The sequence below is a fragment of the Spermophilus citellus genome, assembly GCF_964194105.1.
Source record: "Spermophilus citellus genome assembly, chromosome: X".
NCBI lineage: Eukaryota > Metazoa > Chordata > Mammalia > Rodentia > Sciuridae > Spermophilus > Spermophilus citellus.
Window position 1 is genome coordinate 77,624,483 of NC_138190.1, and position 22,945 is coordinate 77,647,427.

The 22,945-nt window shown below is 39.4% G+C and overlaps 1 protein-coding gene across 1 annotated transcript; it reads left to right on the forward strand.

Moving 5' to 3' along the window:
* Nucleotides 1-295: 295 nt before the first annotated feature.
* On the forward strand, nucleotides 296-20,662 carry PGK1 (phosphoglycerate kinase 1). Its single transcript, XM_081277116.1, has 11 exons — nucleotides 296-489; nucleotides 5,566-5,616; nucleotides 8,559-8,714; nucleotides 8,831-8,975; nucleotides 11,878-11,981; nucleotides 12,753-12,872; nucleotides 17,334-17,448; nucleotides 17,680-17,859; nucleotides 19,280-19,457; nucleotides 19,716-19,814; nucleotides 20,183-20,662. Exons 1-11 carry the CDS (start codon nucleotides 425-427, stop codon nucleotides 20,221-20,223), a joined length of 1,254 nt encoding a protein of 417 aa, XP_081133242.1. The 5' UTR covers nucleotides 296-424; the 3' UTR covers nucleotides 20,224-20,662.
* The last annotated feature ends 2,283 nt before the right edge of the window (nucleotides 20,663-22,945 follow it).

A 22,945-nucleotide genomic window follows, 5' to 3' on the forward strand; every position in this document is an offset into this window, starting at 1 on the left:
GGGGCCTCTCAAACTTTCTACGTCCAAGTCGTAGCACGACGCAGCTCCCTTCCGCCCTACCTGCAGGTCGCTAGATGCCGCCTCTTGCTCCGCCCCTAGTCAGGAAGGTTCCCCGCAGCTCGCAGCGTGCCGGACGTGACAAATGGAAGCCGCACGTCCCACCAGTACCCTCGCAGACGGACAGCGCCTTGGAGCAATGGCAGCGAGCCGGCCCCTTTGGGCCGCGGCCAATAGCGGCCGCTCTGCTTGGCGCGCCCTGAGCAGCGGCCGGGAAGGGGCGGTGCGGGAGGCGGGGCGTCGGGGGGCGGTGCGGGCGCGCTCCCGGTGGGCGAGGTGCTCAGCAGTCTGCACGCGTCTGGACAGCACGTCGGTCGCGTTATCCTTCTCTCAGTCTCCGACCTCTCGCCCTCGCCTTATTGCCAAAATGTCGCTGTCTAACAAGCTGACTCTGGACAAGCTGGACGTTAAAGGGAAGAGGGTCATTATGAGGTAATTTTATAAATCTGCCTGCGCGCCCGCTAGGTTCTGCCGCAGCCTTGTTGGCCCCGGGCGGATTTGCTTTCCCATCTGCCCAAAGTTTCTTTCACCATTCAGCGGGATCCCTGGGGTCTTAGGTTTGCAGGACGAGGCTGCCCTCCATTGGGGCTGAGGCTGTGCCCGAGTTTGTGGGTTCCTAACCGTATTTCTTTTAGTCCAGGAAGCGGCTGTAGTCACCTTTTGGGAATAGATCCTACCAAGAAAGGGCTAAGATTGCCGGGACCAGTTTTGCCCCTTTCTTGCTCCTGAAATGCACTTACAGCCCTTCATTGGCGAATGGGACCTAATTCTTAGCCCCAAAATCTTTAGGCCCCAAGAAAGGGACCTTGAAAGGTCATTTGGGTAATTTCCCTTCCCCCACCATTCTAGACCTTGCCAGACAAATGAAAAATTACCCTCATTTTAAAGCTCCTTGCACAAAAGAATATGTTTCTCAGGATGTTTCTTTAAATGTTCAACTGTGGAAACCTCCTAAAGAATTGAGGTTGAGAGGATGGGGCGCACCGGATGAGGCCCCACAGAGTTTATGTAACAAGCCTCTGCTGCTCTACCGTGTCGTTGGACTTCGGGCCAAGGGGTTTGCATCAGGATTGTGACACATACTGGGTAATGGTAGCGCAGGGTGTGGCTCTTCGTACTTGCTATCCTCCAACCTCATTCTGCCATGTGGGTAGAGAAGCAGGATATTAGAAGTGAGTAAGCCTCCCCAAGCACGTGGGGGTCTCTTACTCTGCCGCATGTGGAACCGTGGTCATTTACCAACATGGCTTCTCCCTCATCTGCCAGAATTACTAGCATGGTATATGGAACTTTACATTTATGTATCCTTTTTGTAATTTATGATACATTTCTGCATGCCAGGAATAAAGTGTATGAGGATGGTTAGGTATATAATTGATGAACTTGACTGTTCATGTACCCTAACAAGATTCAAAGGTGATATTTTTAAAGGGCCATAAGAATTTCCATTGATTGCCTTGGGCAGCCCTGACCTTTTAGGGAAGTGGTTGGTTGATGGGCATGTATGTGAATGGTGTGATTTAGTCCCCTTTACAATGTGGGCTAGTTAAGTGAGGCCATCTTTTGGATATTAAGGAATGCATAAGGCAGTAGGGGAGTAACTGCTTTAAACATGAAGGCATTTATGAACTAGAGAACTAAAAATTAATGTAGCTCTCCCCTTCTCATTTCATTTTGGCCAGGAGTAGTTTGCAGATTGCCTTTTTTGCCTTGCTATGGAGATAGACAGAACCCAATAGGATTGTCCATGAGAAATACCTGATGTCCATATTTCCCCAAATGGTATAGGCCTTTGTAATCTTGGCACAGCAGCCATCCTAGTATTAGATAAGGATTCTCTCTGGACCTTCTACCATCATCCTAAGCAAAGGGGATAGTCCCACTGGAGAACAGGCCAGGTGGACATTGGCCTACAACAAGATCTTAGGTTTTAATCATTTTTTCTCATTTCCACAGTGCTTAAAGCTGACTTTTTCAAGGAATGGGTCATTGTGCTAGTCACCTTGCTATAAAGGCAGTAAGGAGCTTTATCTCCTCTTTGTAGGGAAACTGGCTTGACGAATTAATTGGGCTGGTTGCACGTGGGAGCACAGGAGGTGCTTGTCTTTTCTGCCTCTGCACCCAGTAAAATTTCATTTAACACAGATTTCTAACCCTGAGCCTTGAATTGATTGGCTAGTCCTATTTTGCTGATGGAAGATGACCTGTTCAAGGTTACTGAACTAGCAAGTTTGGCAGAGCCAGGACTACAATTTGGGTCTCTTTGGCTACCAATCAGATCCTCTACATACTTGAACATAATGACTAAGGACAGGTTAAAATAGACCTTTCGTCTGCTGAAGGTTACAGTCAATAAATTTCCCACTATAAATTGTATTTATTTAGGCTGAAGACAGGAAGTTACTTTGTTCCCTGTATCTTTTTTGAACAGAGAGTCACATTGTGGGATTATTATTTTAGAAAAGCCCAGGCAGCCCTGCATGCTCAGCTCAATTCCTTTTTGTTTCAGTGCCTTTATGTGGTGGTGGCTGGCAGTGTTTCAGAAATGGGGCCTCCTGAGTAGTGGCTGCTTCACTTGTCTCCTTTCCTTTGTCCTGTGGAAGGGAACTGTGGTGTTTGCTGATTTGTCTGATGGTCCCCTGGTTTGAATTGCCAAGGGAAATCAGCCATTTTGTTGGGGGAAACCTGACTGGTTAATTATCAGGTTCTACATCAGTTTTTTAGGACTCTCATTGACTTTACAGCCTCTTTGAGTAAGTTTCCTTCTTATTTTTTGCAATCTCATTTCCTTTCTTTTCTCTCATAGGTTGCCAGTCATCCTTTGCTTGCTTGTAAAGCATTTCCCCTTTCCTTGTTTCCTCCTGTTTTTTAAACCTCACTGGTTTTCTCTAACTTGTAACTTGTTAAGCAACAGCCCTGATGCAGAGGAAAGAGAGAAAAAAACTCAAGAGCAGGAGAAGAAAAGGCTCCAAAACAGCTATAATACCCCAATTTTCTAGTCAGGGACAGTGATCAATAACTCCCTTTCTGGGAGGCTGCAACAGGGAAAATGACCCACTGTAATGGGATACTTGATTCTCTTTGGAATGTACTTTGAGGCTGGCAAGGGCCTTGTTCAAGATATTTTAAAAAGATGCTTAGAATCAGAATCAAGTGGACTGAAACTAAGCAGAATATATTTCTTTGGTTAGAGGCATACTTATTGCCTTTTAGTTTTGAAGGCTTTCTTCAGAATGATTGAATATAGAACTATTTCCCTCATTTTACCTTTGGAAAGGCCGCTATTCCTGAGGTAGATAGGGGCTCAGGCCTAGGACATATAGAAAATGTGGTGGTTTTGTCACTAGTTCTGAAGGATTTTGTGGTCATCTCCCAGCCCTCAGCTGTTGAGAGGAAGCAGGTGGTGCAAAGGGAAGAAGGAAAAGATGGGAGTTTTATGATCAAGGACAGCAGCAATTTTCTTGACTATTTCATACTTTTCTATAGTCCCTTAGCAAGTTTTTTTTTTTTTAGTAATGCTGGTTGGTTCTGTCTTCCAAATCACAGAATTAAAATTTGGACAAGCATTAACATATAATATATAACACTTTTGTGGCACATAACTGTGCTAGATACTCTATAAGCACTTTACAAATTTAATTCTCTTAATGACTGTGAGGTAAAGTCTATCATTCCCATTCTACAGATAAGAAAACAAATAATGATCTTTGCGGGCAAAACAGACCTTAAAAATGGGTGATATAGGGCTGGGTTTATGGCTTAGTGGTAGAGCGCATGCCTCGCATGTATGAGGCCCTGGTTCAATCCTCAGCACCATATATAAATAAAATAAAGGTCCGATGACAACTTTAAAAATATATAAAAAGGTGCCATACATTATTGCTTTCAGTCACATAGAAGTAGGCTGAGGTTCCAGGGAGTTCAGAATTGGTTCTTAAAAATGGTAAAGCAGTGATCTGTTAGGTTAGAAGGGAAAGATTGTGGTACATTATTAGCTTGTGACATTTGACTAATTCCTTCTAATGATCTGTCAGGTGGGCTAAGGCATGTCTCATCCTTTCAGGCTTTTTTTAAAAAAAAATTTTGTTGTTGTTGTCAGTGGACCTTTATTTAATTTATTTACTTATATGCAGTGCTGAGATTGAACCCAGTGCCTCATACATGCTAGGCAAGTGCTCTACCACTGAGCTTTGACTTCAGCCCTCCTTTCAGGCTTTTTGTATTGTCTGTTCTGAAGGATACTGTCTGAGCTTGGTACTTGACCCTGGGTTTCTTCCTAGTCTTAAGGCTGCAGGCTTTCACCAAAAAGAATGATAGTCTTTTTTTTTTTTTTTTTTTTTTGATTAATTTTTCAGTACCAGGGATTGAACCAGAGGTGCTTGACCACTAAGCTACATACGCAGCCCTTTTAAAAATATTTGTTTTAGTTGTAGATGGACACAATACCTTTTTATGTGGTGCTGAGGATCAAACACAGTGCCTCACATGTGCTAGGCAAGCATTTTATATTTTGAGACAGGGAGGGTATTGCTAAGTTGCTGTAGTTGGTCTCAAATTTGTGATCCTCCTGCCTTAGCCTCCCAAGTCACTGGGATTATAGGTATTTGCGACCTCCACCAGGCAATGATATTCTTTTGATGTGTGTGTTTTTTCCAGTAATGGGTGTAGAATCTAGGGGCACTGTGTCCCTCAGCTACATCCTCAGTGCCCCCTACCCCTGTTTTATGTTGAGACCACTTCTTGCTAAGTTGCTGAGGCTGGTCTCAAACTTGAGATCCTCCTGTCCCAGCCTCCAGAGTTGCTGGGATCACAGGTGTGCACCAATTTATTTTAATTTTTATTATTTTTAAAATAAATACATTATGATTATATATAATATTGGGGTTCATTGCAACATTTATATATACATATAACATAATTTGCTCCATTTCATTGTTTTGTATTTCCCCTTTCCCTACTCATGATCCCCTTCTACTCTACTGATCTCCCTTCTGTTTTTAATTGGTTAATGTGTTTTATTCTTCTAATTAATTTTTTCCTAGTTCTTATAATTTAAGTTAGGCTTTATTTTTTAAATTTTTTTAAAGTATGCTTTAAAAAAATTCAAAAAATAAAACCTAACTTAAACTTAAAAGGGCATAAATCATAATCTCAACAAATTATCACATAATGAGCACATTTGTACGATCACTCAGGTCAAAAAGAAGTAGAACATTACCAGAAGCCCCCTCTGGTATTCTATCCCAGTGCCTAATTATTATCTTGACTTTTAATGCCCCTGGTTTTGTGTGTGTGTGTGTAACTGGGGATTAAACCCATATTCTTGGGCATTTGAGGCTAGCATTCTACCAACTGAGCTATATCCCCAGCCCCCACCTCTGATTATTTTGAAGGTGAGGTTTGAACTTCTGGCTTACTTAACTGGTTCAGTAAAAGCGCTGCTCCTGATCTTGAGAGAACAGTAAGTTGATCTTGGTTCTGAAACTGAAATTTTTGTTTCTTTTTTAGAGTGGACTTCAATGTTCCTATGAAGAATAACCAGATAACGAACAATCAGAGGTAATGTTCTAAATCTAAATCCTAAATCTGGGCTGGGTTTAAGATGTATGTTGGTGTGAATATATAGGATAAAATGGTTTACCTTTCATATTGTAAAATTATAGTAACTTAAGCCATGATTTTGGCTTTCTTTCAATCTACCATCTGGTTTGCTTTCTTAAGAGAATGTAAGAATTGAAACATTCTAAATTTTAAAAAACATTTTTAGTTGTAGATGGACATAATAAGTTTATTTATTTTTTTTATGATGTGCTGAGGATCAAACCCAGTGCTTCACATGTGATAGGCAAGCACTGTACCACTGAGCCACAACCCCAGCCCCTGAAACATTCTAAATTTATGAGAAAATACAAACTGAAAAAAATCATCCTAAGAAAGTGATTTTTCTCTCTCCTTTTTTTTTTTATTAATTTGAAGAATTTGGAGTTGTTCTTTTTTAAAGAAATCAAAGTTTTAGGTTAATTGACTTCTCTTGTAAAATAACTATGCAAGAGAAGGATTTTTTAATACCAATAATTACATATAGTTTTGTAAGACTATTCCAGATAGTTTATTTTCTCTTCCTGTGTTAGGATTCTACTTACATGAGAATAGTGATTATTTATTCTAATTTTTATTTATTTATTTTGGTACTGGGGGTTGATCCCAGGGGTGCTTTACCACACTGAGCTACATTTTTGAGACGGGGTCTTGCTAAGTTGCGAGGGCCGGCCTTGAACTAGAAATCCTCCTGTTTCACCTCCTGTTTTGGCTGTTTTTTTTTTTTTTTTTTTTTTTAACTTTTATATTCTTTGCACCTAGAATGATGTTACTGGCACAAAAGAACCATTTAGTAAATGTTTGAAGGAAGCTGGGCAAGGTGGTGCACATTTGTAATTCCAGCAATTTCTGAGGTTGAGGCAGGAAGATGATAAATTACAAAGATGTTGTGTCCGCCGAAAACTAAAAAATAAATATTAAAAAAAAATTCTCTCTCTTAAAAAAAAGACACCTCTGAGTTTAATTCAAAGTAAAAAATGCTTAAAGGGAGTTTTTTATTATTGTTACTGTTTTTGATGGTGGAGACTGAACCCAGGGCCTCCTGCATGCTAAGCACATGTTCTACAACTGAGCTGTGTTCCCAGCCCCAATTTTTTTTTTTCTTTTTGTACTTGGAATTGAACTCAAGGCCTTGCTTATGCTAGGTAAATACTCTACCATTGATCTACATCCCCAGCATTTTTGTTTTTATTTTGGGACAGGGTCTTACTGAGTTGTCCAGGCTGACCTCTCAAACTTGTGATAATCCTGCCTCAGCCTTCCAAGTAGCTGAGGTTACAGGCATGTGCCACTGTGCCAGCTCAGTCCCAATTTTTTGATTAAATTATAATATAATAAATGTAATACATTATAGAAATCAATTTCTATATAATGTGTTTATCTTGTGTATATAAAAAGTGATTTAGTATCTATAATGGATGCAGAAAAGTTGCTACATATTTCTTATTGTTTTCCCAAATATCCTTTGTGGTTTCAGGATTTGAAACATTATGTCTTTTATCATCACTTAAGAGTGGTGTTTTCAGAAGTCTCCAAAAACACCTATGTATTCCATAGTGAGTTTCTAGGACTCACAGGACTCGGCATATAATTGTTCTTATGTCCAGACTTTATTAATGTGAAAGGATACATGACAAAATCAGCAAAGGGAAAAGACACAGGAGGAGTCTGGAGATTTCCATGGCACAGGCTTCCAACATACCATGAGGGGACATATTAGATGGGCTCCTTTCTCCACAGTGAAGAGTATAGTGATTGCGTGCAATGATTTTGTCCTGAGAAGTCTATTAGACTCTCATCCCATTATTTTTTTGTTTATTTTCACAACTACATATTAGTTGTATGTATTAATGAGATTCAGTGTAATATTTCCATACATGCATACAAAGTGCACTGATCAAATCCAATCACCCTTTTCTGACCTTTCCCACCCTTCCCAATCTTTAATAATCACCATTCCACTTTAAAGATGACTTTGTTTAGATACCACATATGAGAGAGAACCAGTACTTGTCTTTCTGGTTTCATTTAATATATTTTCTAGTTCCATCCATTTTGTTGAAAATGATAGAATTTCATTCTTTATGGCTGAATAATACTTCCTTGCGGGGCTGGGGTGTCTCAGTGGTAGAGCACTTGCTTAGCATATGTGAAACATTGGGTTCAATTCTCAGCACCACATATAAATAAATAAGATAAAGGTCCATTGACAACTAAAAAATATTTTTAAAATACTTCCTTGTGTGTATATACACATGATGTGTGTGTGTGAATTTTTTTCTTTACCCATTCATCTGTTGTGGGGATCTTGACTGATTGATTACCCTGTCTAAGCTATAGTGAATAGTGCTGTAGTAAACATGGATATGCAAAGATCTCTTTTGTATGCTGATTGCATTTCCTTTGACTTTACACTCAGGGGAGCTGGTTACATAGGTACCCTTTGCCTAGCAACCACCCAAATTTTAGACTTCTAGATGGGAGCAGATGTTCAACATAATTACCTTGTTTATGCAGTTTAGAACAGTGAACAGCCTTGCCAGTTAGAGAGCTTAGAGAACATTTTGAAAGCCAAGTGCCTAGACACCTGCCAAGGGTCAACCTTCCAAGCAGGTCCTCCTATAGATAGAATTTTCAGGCTTGCTTTGCTAACTCTTTTCTGCACAAGGAGCACATCCGTGATGACGCTACAATCCTAGGTGGAATATTTGCATCATATTTAATTTCTTCCCCTGACACAAATTTAAGGGATACCACTGACTTGCTGACAGTACATTTGAAGGAACTTGGAAAAGTAAAGGGGCTTTAGGTTTTTTAAGTCATGAATAAAGCATGTCCCAGTAATCCCTAGGAATAACATTGTTTTGTCAACTATATGTATTTATTTTATTTTATTTTTTCAGGATTAAGGCTGCTGTCCCAAGCATCAAATTCTGCTTGGACAATGGAGCCAAGTCAGTTGTCCTTATGAGCCACCTCGGCCGGCCTGATGGTGTTCCCATGCCTGACAAGTACTCCTTAGAACCAGTTGCTGCAGAACTAAAATCCTTGCTGGGCAAGTAAGTGCCAGGCTCTGGTGCTGGTTGAGTATATAGGAGGACAGATTGTCAGGCATGTTGTTACTGGTTTTTGATTTTCAGACTGCTTAAGTGGCTTCATCTGTTGCTCCCCCTAGGGATGTTCTGTTCTTGAAGGACTGTGTGGGCCCAGAAGTAGAGAAAGCTTGTGCCAATCCACCAGCTGGGTCTGTTATCCTGCTGGAGAATCTTCGCTTTCATGTTGAGGAAGAAGGGAAGGGAAAAGATGCTTCTGGGAACAAGGTAGGTCCTGTGATTTTGACATTATTGAAGATAAGGTCCTGAATCTGAAAGAGACTATGATGGAAGAATACAAGAAGCTTGTATTTTTTCCTAGACACTTTCTCATTGAAGTATAAAATACAAGTAAGAATGCACAAAAACACAACTTGATGAATTATCACAAAATAAATGCATCTTTGTAACTACCACCTGGCTCAAGGATAGAATATTACCAGCATTCCAGAAGTCCTTCTGGTACTCAAATGGTTTTGAAATATATGTGAACATTCTTGGGGTATATGTTTATTCAGTGAATTTGATGATCATGGTGATATTACCTTGGATTTAAGGTATTTTTCGAAGAACTATAAAACATTTTCCTTGAATCTATCTTTAAGATAAGGGGGTATAGGCTTCATCCTCATTTCAGGAAAAGTCTCAGGAAAAAATACTAAGTTTCAGAAAGGTAGTCATTTGACTAAGTTAATGGTGCTATTGCTGGACTTTGTAGCTAAGGTCATTAGATCAGCAAACTTTCTGAAGTGGCTAGATAGTAAATATCTTAGGCTTTGTGGGTCTTACAGTCAGTCATAAAGGCCATATAGTCTCTGTTGGCTCTGCTGGGCTCTACCATTGTCATGCAAAAGTAGCCATAGATAACCCACAAAACACGTTACTATGACTTGACAACCAGAATTCTATTATTAAATGATCTTTGAGCATGATTTTTTTCTTTATTCTTTCTAGTCATACATGACAGTAGAATCCATTTTGATTTATTTATACAAGTATGAAATATATCTGATTTTAATTAGGATCCCAGTCTTGTGGATGTTTGAGCATGATTTTGAATTTGATTCACTAGAAGGGAAGCTGAAGGCAGTTTTTAGTACTTTCTTCCATTCTGCTGGTCTTTAGCATCTGAGAACACATGCTCTAAGGCTGGTATCTCAGTCCCCTTTCGACTTCTGACATTTCTTAAGGTCATTGGGAGTGACTGCTTTCAAGCAGTTTCTTTTCTTAGTAGCACAGCACAGGTTTTGCCTTATCCTGTCTTTGGCACAGTCTTGATAAAGTACTAGGAGTCAAATGCTGACCTAAAATTTGGTGCCCTTTTAAACTGAAACCCAAGATGCACAAACTCTAGGGCTTAGAAATGGTGGGAGGCAAACTGGCAAATTGGGCAAAATGTTTTATTATATGATGAAGTGCTTATGCTATTCCGTGATTTATTTTTTAGTAGTTAATTCACTTGGCATTTAGTGTCTGATGGCTTTAAATACCTGAAATTTCAGGAGCCTGGTGATAAGTTCAAACTGGATATAAGAATACAGTGAGGACCTAAAATTTTTATTTTATCCAGTATAACCACATTGATCTTTCAGAATGAACATTATCTTCCTTTTAGTTATTGGCAAATTAAAAATGAAGAATGAGTTATGATTATTATCGTTTGTTCCTATGGCACTTTTTTTGTGGAGAGACTTCGATTTATCCCATTTTTCTTATATTATTATTATTATTAGTAGTAGTAGTAGTAATAGTAGTAGTAGTAGTAGTACTGGGGTTTAACCCAGGGGCACTTTACCACTGAGCTACTGAGGTATGTCTCTGGTCCTTTTTAGTTTTCACTGAGTTGCTAAGGGCTTCACTAAATTGCTGTGGCTGGCTTTAAACTTGCAACCCTTCTGTCTTACCCTCCTTAGACACTGGGATTACAGGTGTGGGTCACTGCACCTAGTGGCTTCTTAAAGAGCTCTTAAAATGGAATGCCTTTTTGGTTAATAGGAATAGTTGAAGGACAGAGAGTAATTTCCCAATGGCTATACAGTAAATTAATGTAAGAGCTAGTCCTAGAACCCAAGTCTTCTGATGTTTGAGCATAATTAACCATTACTTCATTTATCATCTTCCAGTTACCAATGGTAGATGGCTTTCCATCCTGAAGAGGTTTTAGGGGCTCCACAGTCTGTATTTTTAGTGTTCATGGCTCTGTGATTCTTTGGGTCATAGTGGAAAATGCCATTCTTTGTGGTGGCCTCCTTCACCTCTTAATACATACAAAATGGGAGTGGGCAGTTATTAAAATAAACATCTGTTCTGTTCTGTGCTGTGTACTATTCTGTGCCATGTCCCTCTTCGTCTGGCATACTTCCTGTGTATCCTTGCTTAGATGCCTGCCAGAGACTTTATTTTGCTCCTCCTGCCATTCTGTTTCTGTCTCCTTTGGGGGAGCCCTGGATGGTGAGCTGATACCTTGCACTTGTGTTTCATTTCTTTTCTACTTTTTTCCCCTCTCTCTTCATAGAAGTGTATGTCTTGATTTCTCAGATGCATAACTTTGAGGGAAGGCTGTAAAATACCTCCTTTTACACCAACAAAATGTCTCTGAGGTATTTTTCTATTGTCATATTTAATTTATCATCTCTGTCCAAACCTTTCCTTGTTGCTTTTATGAGGGATATGTATGAGGGCCACTTTGCCTTTGCAGAAGGGCCTTGGTAGTCAGAAACTTGAGTCAAGTATAATACTTTCACAAGGAGAATATATTAAAATAAGAAAATGAGTTAGCATAAGGAAAGGGAAGAACAGTCAGAATCTTGACCTATAGGTTGAAGAGAGACCAGTGGGATGCAGTTAGCTTCAAATGATTAAAAGTTAAGCCATGGTTCAAGAGTATTAGGTTTGTAATTTTGAGGGAAGGTGAGGGAGTACAGGATCATGAAGAAATAACAAAAGGACCTGGAATATTTGGGAGAAAGAAACAATCCTGTTAAAAATTTGCTGTCCCACCTATTCAAGGTCTTTAGAGATGTTCAAGAGGACCCTTAGTGGTATGAAATGCTTTTACAGTTATTTGTCTTTGGAGCCATAAGCACTTCCTGTGTTGGCTTTTCATCACAGTAGTTGTTTTTCTTTGCAGGTTAAAGCTGAACCAGCTAAAGTAGAAGCTTTCCGAGCGTCACTTTCCAAACTAGGGGATGTCTATGTGAATGATGCTTTCGGCACTGCCCATCGAGCCCACAGGTACCAAGAGCCTTGTTGGATACTGAGCTGAGAGCAGCTTTCTTGTTTACTTGAGCAGCTCAAACTCGAGGTTGCTTTTAAGTATTTCTGCACTGTATTGTGACTGTTTCAATTTCTATCTCTAATTGGAGCCACTATTGTGGCTCTTCCTGATCTAGAGAGGAAACAAAGGTAAAAACTTGGGAATTGTCAAGCATTTTATGTAGCTTTAGGAAAAGGTTTCTCTTTCTAATGGATATTACTTTGGGAATGTTTCCAGATCAGAATCTTAACATTCTTATCAACTGGTTGATTACTTATTGTATAATCTCTTTTGGGGGTATCTGGGATTGAACCCAGAGGGGTTTTGACTACTGAACCACATTCCCAGCTGGTTTTTATTATGAGACAAGGTCTTGCTGAGTTGCTGAGGCTGGTTTTGAACTTGGTAATCCTCCTGCCTCAGCCTCTGAGCTGCTGGGATTACAGGTGTGCACTATGACACCCAGCTTATTGTATATTGTAATTCAGCCCTTTGCCTGAAGACTATTACTTTGGGTATCTTAGAGTCTACCTAAGTTCATTGCTTTTTACTCTTTCGGTTTGACCCTGTTTATTAGTCAAAAACCTTATCATGTACCTAAGTGTTTTTTGTTGCAGTGTCAGGATGAAAATCATGATTTCTTGGAGACTCAGAATGAGAAAAGCATTTTAGTGATGAGGAGCTGGCTCCTAGGACTGGGAGAAATGGTAGAGTTTTATGAGAATTTGATTGTCTTTGGTCTTTTCTAGCTCTATGGTGGGAGTCAATCTTCCACAGAAGGCTGGTGGTTTTTTGATGAAGAAGGAGTTGAACTATTTTGCCAAGGCCTTGGAGAGCCCAGAGCGACCTTTCCTGGCCATCTTAGGCGGGTATGAAAACCACTTTTGGATTATGCTTTAAGTAGTGTTTGTGTGGCAGTAGGCCATAACTTAGGTAGTTTATTGTCAGATAGCATAGTCATGCTGAGTAATTGTGGAGAATTTAATAAAGGGACTGTCTATAGAAGTGATGATAGATTTAGGGACACCAGAAAAGGACAGTATAATAATTGGGCTAGCAATAGTCATCACCATCCCTAGGCCTGAAAGGACAAAGAAGGGAATACAGAGAGGGGAGTTATGTGGAAGAGCCTTCCAGTTAGAATGGTAGTGTTTATTCAAGGGAAAGATGAATATCTGGAAGAAAGGGACCCCAGGGAAATAAATACTGTGATCTCCCTTCAATCTCCTGATGCTGCATCCATACCCACCACCAATTGCTGAAACTCAACTGGAGGCCAGAGGTAAGGGAGTCCCTTGATGTGGTTTGTGCAGGTCCGCCTCCTGGGACAGGTTGGAGAAGGGTAGAAAATGGTTGTGGAGGGAAGAATAGGGAAAAATCTGCCAAAGTGCTCATCTCTAATTTTGAAGTTTTTTATGAAGCTCTTACATACAACCTGGCTGGGAATAACTAGGAAAACCTGCTCCTGTGTGTTCAATATTATGTCTTTATATCATTTAGACTTCATTTGTACACATTATGTACCTATTTTATGTTTGTTCCTAGGGGGAAAGGCAGCATGTGGATAATGAGATTCTCATGCTTAGTAAAGATTAGAAATTTCAGAATGGATAGTTGAGAGAATACATTTTAGATGATAAAGTAGGGACAAGGGGCTGGGACTGCTTGGATGAGATAGCTTTGTGTCATTTGGCATGGCTGTTAGGTTGCAGCCTCTCTATGGTTAAAGGAATATGACCCTTCTGTGAGCAGGGTTTTTTTGCCCCCATGGGACTGGACACAGTCAGCATTTCCTGATGAAAATTGACTCTGGAGTTGGCTGTCAACTTGAGGTAGTTGCTCTCTAGGCTTTATGAGCCCAGTTTCAGGGTCCTAAAAATCATCCAGGGGGATTCAGGTTGTAGTGTTTTGTTCCTGTAAAAAGGTAAATTACTGGAATCATTGCCCCTCTTCACTGGATTATAAAGATCAGGCTCAGTTTTTTGATTTTCCTGGAAATGAGGATTTGAGCTGTGTGGCTTTGTAGACTTTCAGTAGACTTGTAATAAGAAGAGTGCCACCTAGTGGTTATGGTTAGGTTTTTGTTCCCAGTGTATGCTTGAAACCAGATAGATAGATAGATATCTTTGCTATGTGCCTATGATAAAGTTTAATTTATAAATTGGGCACATTGGGAGATTAATAACAGTAATGAAATAGAAGAATTATAGCAATATACATATTGTTATTTAAAACTTATGAGTTATTTATTTCTGGAATTTTCCATTTAATACTTTTGGATTGTGGTTGACCACAGGGAAGTGAAACTGAATAAGGGAGTGCTACTGTAGCTGTTTTGGTGAAGCTAATATGGAAAATTTTGCCACATTTCTTAATAGTGTAGTCTTCCTAGGCAATTAATAATTTCTGGAAAATTTTTACATTAAAAATACTTCATTGTGGATACATTCAGAAGTTAAAAGAATAGCATAATAAACCCGTGGGTATCTGTTACACTGCTTTAACAGTTAATTGACATTTTGGGCAATCTTGTTTTATCTGTGAATCCTATTTTGGTCAGGATGTTTTTTCCCCCCCCCCCGTCAGTACTTGGGGTTGAAGCCAAGGACACTCTACCATTGAGCTACATTCCCAGCTTTTTTTGTGTGTGTGTGGTGCTGGGGATTGAACCCAGGGCCTTGTGCATGCATGTGAGTCAAGCACTCTACCAACTAAGCTATATCCCCAGCTCTCCAGCTATTTTTTTATTTTGTAACAGGGTCTTTCTAAGTTCTGTGGCTGGTTTTGAACTTGAGATCCTCCTGCCTCAGTCTCCATAATAGCTGGGATTATAGCCATGTGCCACTACACCCAACTAAATAAATAACTGCCATATATTATACATAAATTACTTTGTTAAGGATCATTTATTCTATAATAGTCCTCTTCTTACTTTCATCCCAACAATGTGTTGAAGAAACAGGGACATTTGAGCTGTATACTATCCCTTAGAGATGAGCATGTATTTTCTGTATGCAGTGATGCCAAGATGGTGTGAAGATGATACATGATCAGTAGAAACTGTACTTTGAATTTTGTTTTTTTCTTGGGCTAGTTATGTGCAGTACAAGTATTTCTTGAAATAATTTCTTGAAATTCTTCTCAAAGAAAGTATTCCTTGAGAAGAATGAGAAGCTAGAAGGGACAGTGAGCTGCACCTCCCAGCCAGTCATACAGTCATGAGGGTAAACAGTGTATAACTCTATAGTGTAATGTACTGCTAAGCTGTGGTGTTCATCAGGTTAAGTGCATTAAATGCATTTTTTTCTGTTTTCCCCCGTTTTCATTGGTGCATTATTATTACAGTGGGATTTGGTATAATATTATTCATATATGCACACAATGAAACAGTATAATTTGATCCATTTAATTCCCCAATACCTCCCCTTTCCCTCTCCTCCTGGTCTCCCTTCTTTTTTTTTAATGTTCTAATTAGTTATACATGACAGTAGAATGCATTTTGACACATTGTACACAAATGGAGCACAGTTTCTCATTCCTCTGGTTGTACATGGTGTAGAGTCACACCAGTAGTGTAATCACACGAGTATAGGGTAATGATGTCTGTCTCATTCTACTGTCCTTCCCATCCCCACACCTCCTCCACTCCCCTTATTCCCCTCTGCCCAATACAAAGTTCCTTCATTCTTTCCTATCCCCTCCCCACTGTGGATCAGCATCCACTTATCAGAGAAAACATTTGGTCTTTGGTTGAGATTGGCTTATTTCACTTAACATGACATTCTCTAGTTCCATCCATTAAATGAATTTTCAGCGTACTATATTTTCAACTTACGGTGCCTTTATTGGATGCAAGTTCAGGAGTGTGTGTGTATACACATTTTAAACAAATAATCCATTCTTTTCTTTAGTAGTGACCAGTCTGTACAAGTGAAGTAAACAGCCTCTTGGCATCCATTCCCCTGTATCAGTGTTGTTTTGTACTATAAGATCTCTCCCAGGGTAGGCATCATCTTGTTTATTGAATGAAGAGGGAAATAGTCCTGAAGTGATTTGGCCATTTAAGTGGGATTTAAATGTATTGAAATGTTTATGGAAGGCTAGCTAGCTATTGCTTTGTATCTCTTACTTAGGATATTTTTTTCTCTCACAGGGAGGTAAGAGGTACGTATGTTTTATTTTCCTCCATTGCCAAATAAGATTCAAAAGGGCAGGAATCTTTGTTTTGCCCACTAATGTTTCTTAAACACCTAGGATACTGCTTGGCACAGATTAGGTGTTCAGTGAAGGTGTTGAATTAAGCAGTTCAGCAGAAAAATGCTATAAAGCAATTGTCCCCAGCAATTGAGTATGGGATGTGAATTGAGACTAGAAATATCTATTTTTGTTTAGTATATGTTTGTACAGTCTTATCCCCTGCTGTAGAATTAAGACAGTTCTGAGTAGATGCAGGGATTTCATGATTAGCAGATACAGTTGGCAGTCTGGATCCTGTGAATTTTGAGGGGGTATATGTGGAATCCATGTTTTCTTTAGATAAGGATAGGTTTTCTTTTCCTTTTTGCGGTGCTGAGGATTAACCTAGGGCCTTGTGAATGCTAGGCAAGTACTGTACTGCTGAGCTATGCCTTCAGCCAAGGAGTAGGTTTTCTAAGCCCCTTTTTGATTTGATGTCATATCTTCAAAGATTTCTTCAAAATGGATTAGGCTTTTGGATTGGAGAAATACAGGGCAAAGTTATGCAGTACTTTGCTAGGAGCCACAAGCAAATAATATGATGCCTGGCACTTTCTGTTGTAAGGTGTTGGTTAGAGCTTGGTGCTGATAATGCCAAGGTCGCGGGTTCGATCCCTGTACAGGCCACCAGTTGCCTCAGTCTGGCTGGGCACAGAATCACGAGCCACTCAAGCAGGAACAAAACTTTATTTTTGAAAAAGCCGCCAATACTCCGTACGCACTGGCAAGCCAAAACCGGTCCACCCACTCAGCCCCCCCCACCTCCCCCGGAATTCCCTCCTACTATCCTTCCCCAACCAATGGGAACGCTCCAGGAGTCCCATAACATGAGTCCCGTAGCAGGCCAAGGTGAACAGCAGGAGTCCAATTTCCATATGAATGTAAATCTTAACATAATCATATCATCTCAATGGCTAGCTGGCGTCACCTTACAACCGAAAGTGCCATGCATCATATTATTTGCTTGTGGCTGCTAGCAGTACTTGGTCACTTTGGGCCATTTTTTTTGTTCCTGCCTTAGCATAAAATGTCAGGCTCCATTATATTATTACTTTTAGTTGATTGTTCTTTTGGTGGTTTTCTTTCTCTTCTAGAGCTAAAGTTGCAGACAAGATCCAGTTGATCAATAATATGCTGGACAAAGTGAATGAGATGATTATTGGTGGTGGAATGGCTTTTACCTTCCTTAAGGTGCTCAACAACATGGAGGTAGGAAACCAATGCCAATGTGAAGTAGCTGTTCATTATAATCACACTTATCTAAATTTAAAAAAAAAAACAGCTTGATATGAACTCTCCCTAAAAACTCCTATTTTTATCTTAGCAAGTTGTTTTTCTTTTTGCAATTGTTCCTTTATCTCTTATCATATCTGGTTGCTGTGAAGCAGTCATGTTCTTAGTATAGAGGCTAATGTTCATCATCTTTGCCCCCTTGTATAGATTGGCACTTCTCTGTTTGATGAAGAGGGATCCAAGATTGTCAAAGACCTTATGTCCAAAGCTGAGAAGAATGGTGTGAAGATTACTTTGCCTGTTGATTTTGTCACTGCTGACAAGTTTGATGAGAATGCCAAGACTGGCCAGGCCACTGTGGCCTCTGGAATACCTGCTGGCTGGATGGTGAGTCACTTCAGTATGAGTGAACAGAAACTTTTTTGTGTCATCTAGCCAACCAACTAACATTTTTTTTTTTTTTTTTGTAGTACTGGGATTAAACCCATGAACTCGTACTTGCTAGGCAAGTGCTCTACCACTGAGCTACAACCCCAGCTCTCCAACAAACATTTTAAAACACTAGGAGTTGGGTTCCAGATGTTGTAGTAAGGCACTTTTTGTGGGAGAACTCATGGGGTGAAAGCAGTGGAATCAGATTTCTGCTGTCTTTATCAGTAATGAGATAAAGCACGAATGTTTCTTTTTCATCTAAGTAATGTTTAAGGACTTACTATGTGTTGGAGACACTGCTGTATACTTTCATAGTTTGGGCTATTCTGGAGTATGTTGCTACCTAGAAACCTGTATAAGAAAACTTCACATGAAATCTTGAAGATAATAGAAGTATACTATTCACAATGAAAAACATATGCATTAAAGACTAATATGAAAAAAAGACTAAATAGTTGGTCATTGTGTTTTCCACATATTATTTTGACAGCAGTATAACATTGTCTCATTGACATGCCCGTTTGCTGAGTCATTTTTCTTTTGTTAGGCTTTTGGGTGTTACTTCTCGGTGTGAGGCCTTTGGGTTCATCATTTCTCAGTGTGGCCCCAAGACCAGCAGTATAGGCATCATTTTTGGAATTTGTTGAAAAAATGAGGGCTGGGGCTACGGCTCAGCGTGGCATGTGTGAGGCACTGGGTTCGATTCTCAGCACCACATATAAACAAATAAAATAAAGCTTTATTAACAAATTAATAATTTAAAAAAAGAAAAATGTAAATTATTGAGCTTTACTCCATAGCGACTGAATCTGAAACCCTGGAAGTCTGGGAGTAGGGCCCAACAGTTTGTGTATGAACAAAGTCTCCGGTGATTCTGATGCATGCCAGAGTTTGAGAACTACTGATCTAGTTCAGTATTTCTCAATTTCAACATTATTGACATCTCCATTTTTGTTGTGGAGGTCTGTTGTTGCATTGTGAGGTATTTAAAGCATCCTTGGCCACTAGATGCCAGAAGTGCCTCCCAAATTTTATCTTTAGAAATGTCTCCAGACATTGCTGCATGTTCCTTGTGGAGAGGCAGGTTTGACCCAGGTTGAGACCCACTCATCTTGTTCTTGATTGTCATACATAGAATGGTCAAAAATGCCTGTATTAAATAACTTGAAGTTTTCCCTTGAACTTGATCTTTTATAAAGTAGAACTTTTGAGTCAAAGGTCATAAATACATTTATAATTTTAAAGACTGAAGAGTACCTTTGGTTTTAGAAGAAACTCTGGTGTTTAGCCTTGTTTGATCTTGATGAAGGTGGTATTTGTTCTTTCAAGTAACTTTCCTTGGCAGCTCAACTTCTCTTTTAATTCTATCCCTCAGGGCTTGGACTGTGGCCCTGAGAGCAGCAAGAAGTATGCTGAGGCTGTTGGTCGGGCTAAGCAAATTGTATGGAATGGACCTGTGGGCGTCTTTGAATGGGAAGCTTTTGCCCGGGGAACCAAAGCACTCATGGACGAGGTGGTGAAAGCCACTGCCAGGGGCTGCATCACTATCATAGGTAAGGTGTCCTTTACAAAGCTAATACTAAGGTGAACTGGCAGAATTCTAATCAGAGGAAGGTAGAGGGGGATCATTGACTATTCCTGGGCCTCATGGTGTTAGGTGAATCTTGAGCCAAATGGGTGCATAGTTCATGTAGGAGCATCTTAATGAAAGAGTTCAGAGTTCACCAGCTACTTTTGAGTTGCCTTATAGTTTTGGTGCCATTCAACTTTTTTCTTCTACTTTCCCTCTTCATCTGGCTTTCATTCAACAGGTGGTGGAGACACTGCCACTTGCTGTGCCAAATGGAACACAGAGGATAAAGTCAGCCATGTGAGCACTGGTGGTGGTGCTAGTTTGGAGCTCCTGGAAGGTGAGGTTCTTCCCTTTTTTTGGCTTATTTAGGGGTAGGGTGGGGAGAAGTGGGTAGAATGGAATAAAAAAATTTAACAGCTAGTACTGTCATTAGCAGTCATTATTAGCTGGGCAGTACAAATGGAAGAACTTCAGATAAAGCTCTTGCATCCTTTTGAGGAGGGGAGGGACAGATAGGAACTTATTCTTAAACATGTCACATTCTAGTAGACCTGGGACACATTTAAAATGCAAAAGTTGCCCAACTCCTGGCTATATTATCTTAAAGAATAGCTGATGTGTTATTGGGAAGAGAGAAGGGGTCATATCTGGCTTAGTTGGCCCTATAGTAATGCTGTCTATGTGTATGTGCTCTCTCAAAAACAGGTAAAGTCCTTCCTGGGGTGGATGCTCTCAGCAATGTTTAGTACTTTCCTGCCTTTTGGTTCCTGTGCACGGCCCCTAAGTCATCTTAGCATTTTTCACATCTCCACTTAGCATTAGCTAAAATCTCCCCTCACATCAAGGTTCAGCTAGTGGCCAAGAAAGGTAGCACCAGGAACCCTTAAACAGTTGCACAGCATCTCAGCTCATCTTTACTGCACCCTGGATTTGCCTATATTCTTCAAGATCTCATTTAAATTTCTTAGTGACTAAACCATTGTGAATTCTAGAGTGCATCTATTTATATTTTGCCTGTTAAAACAAAGTGAGCTGTGTTAGCTTAGTTCTCTTTTTGAAGTAGCTTATTTTGTTTAGCTGTCACTGTTCACTACTCGGCATGGAAACAAGATGAAATTCCAGTTTTAGGGAGAAGCAATTGATGAACTATTAAATGATCAATAAACATGTCCATTGAAACTGGAATTTTTTTCCTGTCATACTTTGTTAGGAAGGGTAAGAATAGAAACTTGAAGGGACCAAATATCTACATTTCTAAATGTAAGAAATGGGATGGCAGCAGTGGGGAGGTGGGGGGATTAGATGAATGCCTACTCCTTATTGAAGAATTACACTGTTAGTGTTTTTATTTTAAATTTTTATCAGTTTGACACAGTCATAATGTAAACAGTCAAGGTTTTAACTGCAGCAAATAGAGCCTCAGCTTATTCCTCCCATGTGTGATTCTCATTTGCCAGAGGTAACCACTGTTTTTCTAGTTATTTGCCTCCATGTTTCTAAGTAACATCCTGTGAGCTTCTTGGAATTTTTTTTTTAAAAAGGTACCTATTAATTTCATACCATTGAAGATTTAACATATATCCTCTGTTCCACATATCCTACTACTTCATTCTTACAGTATAGTTTTGTCACAGATTAAAGTTTACAGTATGATTTTAAATATTGTTCTGCTTAACTATGTAGTATGCTATATTTACTTATGTGATTTTTAAAAATATTTTTTAGTTGTAGTTAGACACAATATCTTTATTTATTTATTTTTATGTGGAGGATCGAACCTAGCACCTCACATGTGCTAGGCGAGCGCTCCAGCACAGAGCCCCAGCCCCATACTTATGTAATTTTTATTGTCTTGGAAGTTAATGTCTTTATTTTTTTTCTCTTTTCCTATGTATCCGTATCACTGATTCACTCCCAAATCTGCTGGAAGTATTAATGTTTCAAACATACAGATAATCGTAATTTTTACTGGAGACATCCTGCTGAAGTTCTTGGTGTTTTTACTCCAGTTTGTACTGGCTACCCTCTAGGTTTGCTATATAGCTGTTGCTGTGTTGTTGTACTTGGGTGCCCTCTGGTTTGAGCTCAGGAATTCTAGTCCTGTATTTGTAGATGAGACCTAAAGATACCACCTACAGGTCTAGCAAATTAATGTTACAGCTGGGCTAGAACTTTAGCAAACTGATCACTGTTATTTCCTATTGATTATCTTTTCTCCAATATTTTATTTTTTCAAGTACACAGAGAAATGGAATGAAATATACAATAAACACCCATAGGCCCAAGATCTAGACTATGATTGCCAGCATCATCCATCTATCCAATCCCTGATAATCTCTTAAGTACTTCCTATTAGAATCTACTTTCAGATCATCCCTCATTGATTGTTTTTAATCCAGACTGAGGAAACTCCAGTTTTAAATATCTGTGTACCTGCTACATGCTTAGCTTATGGTAGAAGGAAATGTGAGCTAGCATTTATGTCCTGAAGGAATTCATAACTTAGTCAAGATAGTGGATAATGTACAACTTATGAGCGTATGAAGTAGAATAGTATGAGGATATGCTTTCTGGTTTAATATAAAATTATGCACTACTAATGAAAATAACTGCAACGATATAGGCTTTAAGTGCTAAATTCACTTTTTAAAAAATTATTTTTATACATTAATTTTTTTTTTATTTTTTAGTTGTAGTTGAACACAGTATCTTTATTTTATTTATTTTTAAGTGGTGTTGAGGATCGAACCCAGACCACGCACATGCTAGGCAAGTGCTCTGCCACTGAGCTACAGCCCCAGCCCACTAAATTCACTTTTTTAAATTTTTTTTAGTTATACGTGACTTAATATCTTTGTTTATTTTTACAAGGTGCTGAGGATCAAACCCAGTGCCTCACATGTGCAAGGCAAGTGCTCTGCCACTGAGCCACAACCCCAGCCCAAATGAAATTCACTATTTAACAACACATATGTATGTCTTCATATGGGGGGGAAACATGTTATAAATGAGGAATTGAAATATATTCTTTAGCTCAGTGTTTCCTGCTTTCCTTCTCATGTCCCAAATTTCCCTCTAGCACAGGGGTTTGCATGTGAACAAAAAGGGTACAAAGAAAGGAGATAGCATCCTACCTTAGTTCCTTACTGGCTTTAAAACTAATTTGTTCAGTTCACAGCTACTTAATGCATTTGAAGAGCATATCCATGTGTGTATGTACATATATAAAATATGAATGGTGGGTGACCTGTTAAGTGAATGAACACTCAGGATGTAACCTCAATTATATGTATAGATTACCCCCAAAGCCCCAGCATGTTAATTTTTTAAATATATATTTTTTGTACTAGAGACTGAACCCATGGATACAGTCTTGACTGACCTTCATTCCTAGCCCTTTTTATTTTTTATTTTGAGACAGGGTCTTATTTAGTTGCTTAGGGCCTAAGTTTTAGGCTGATCTCAAAC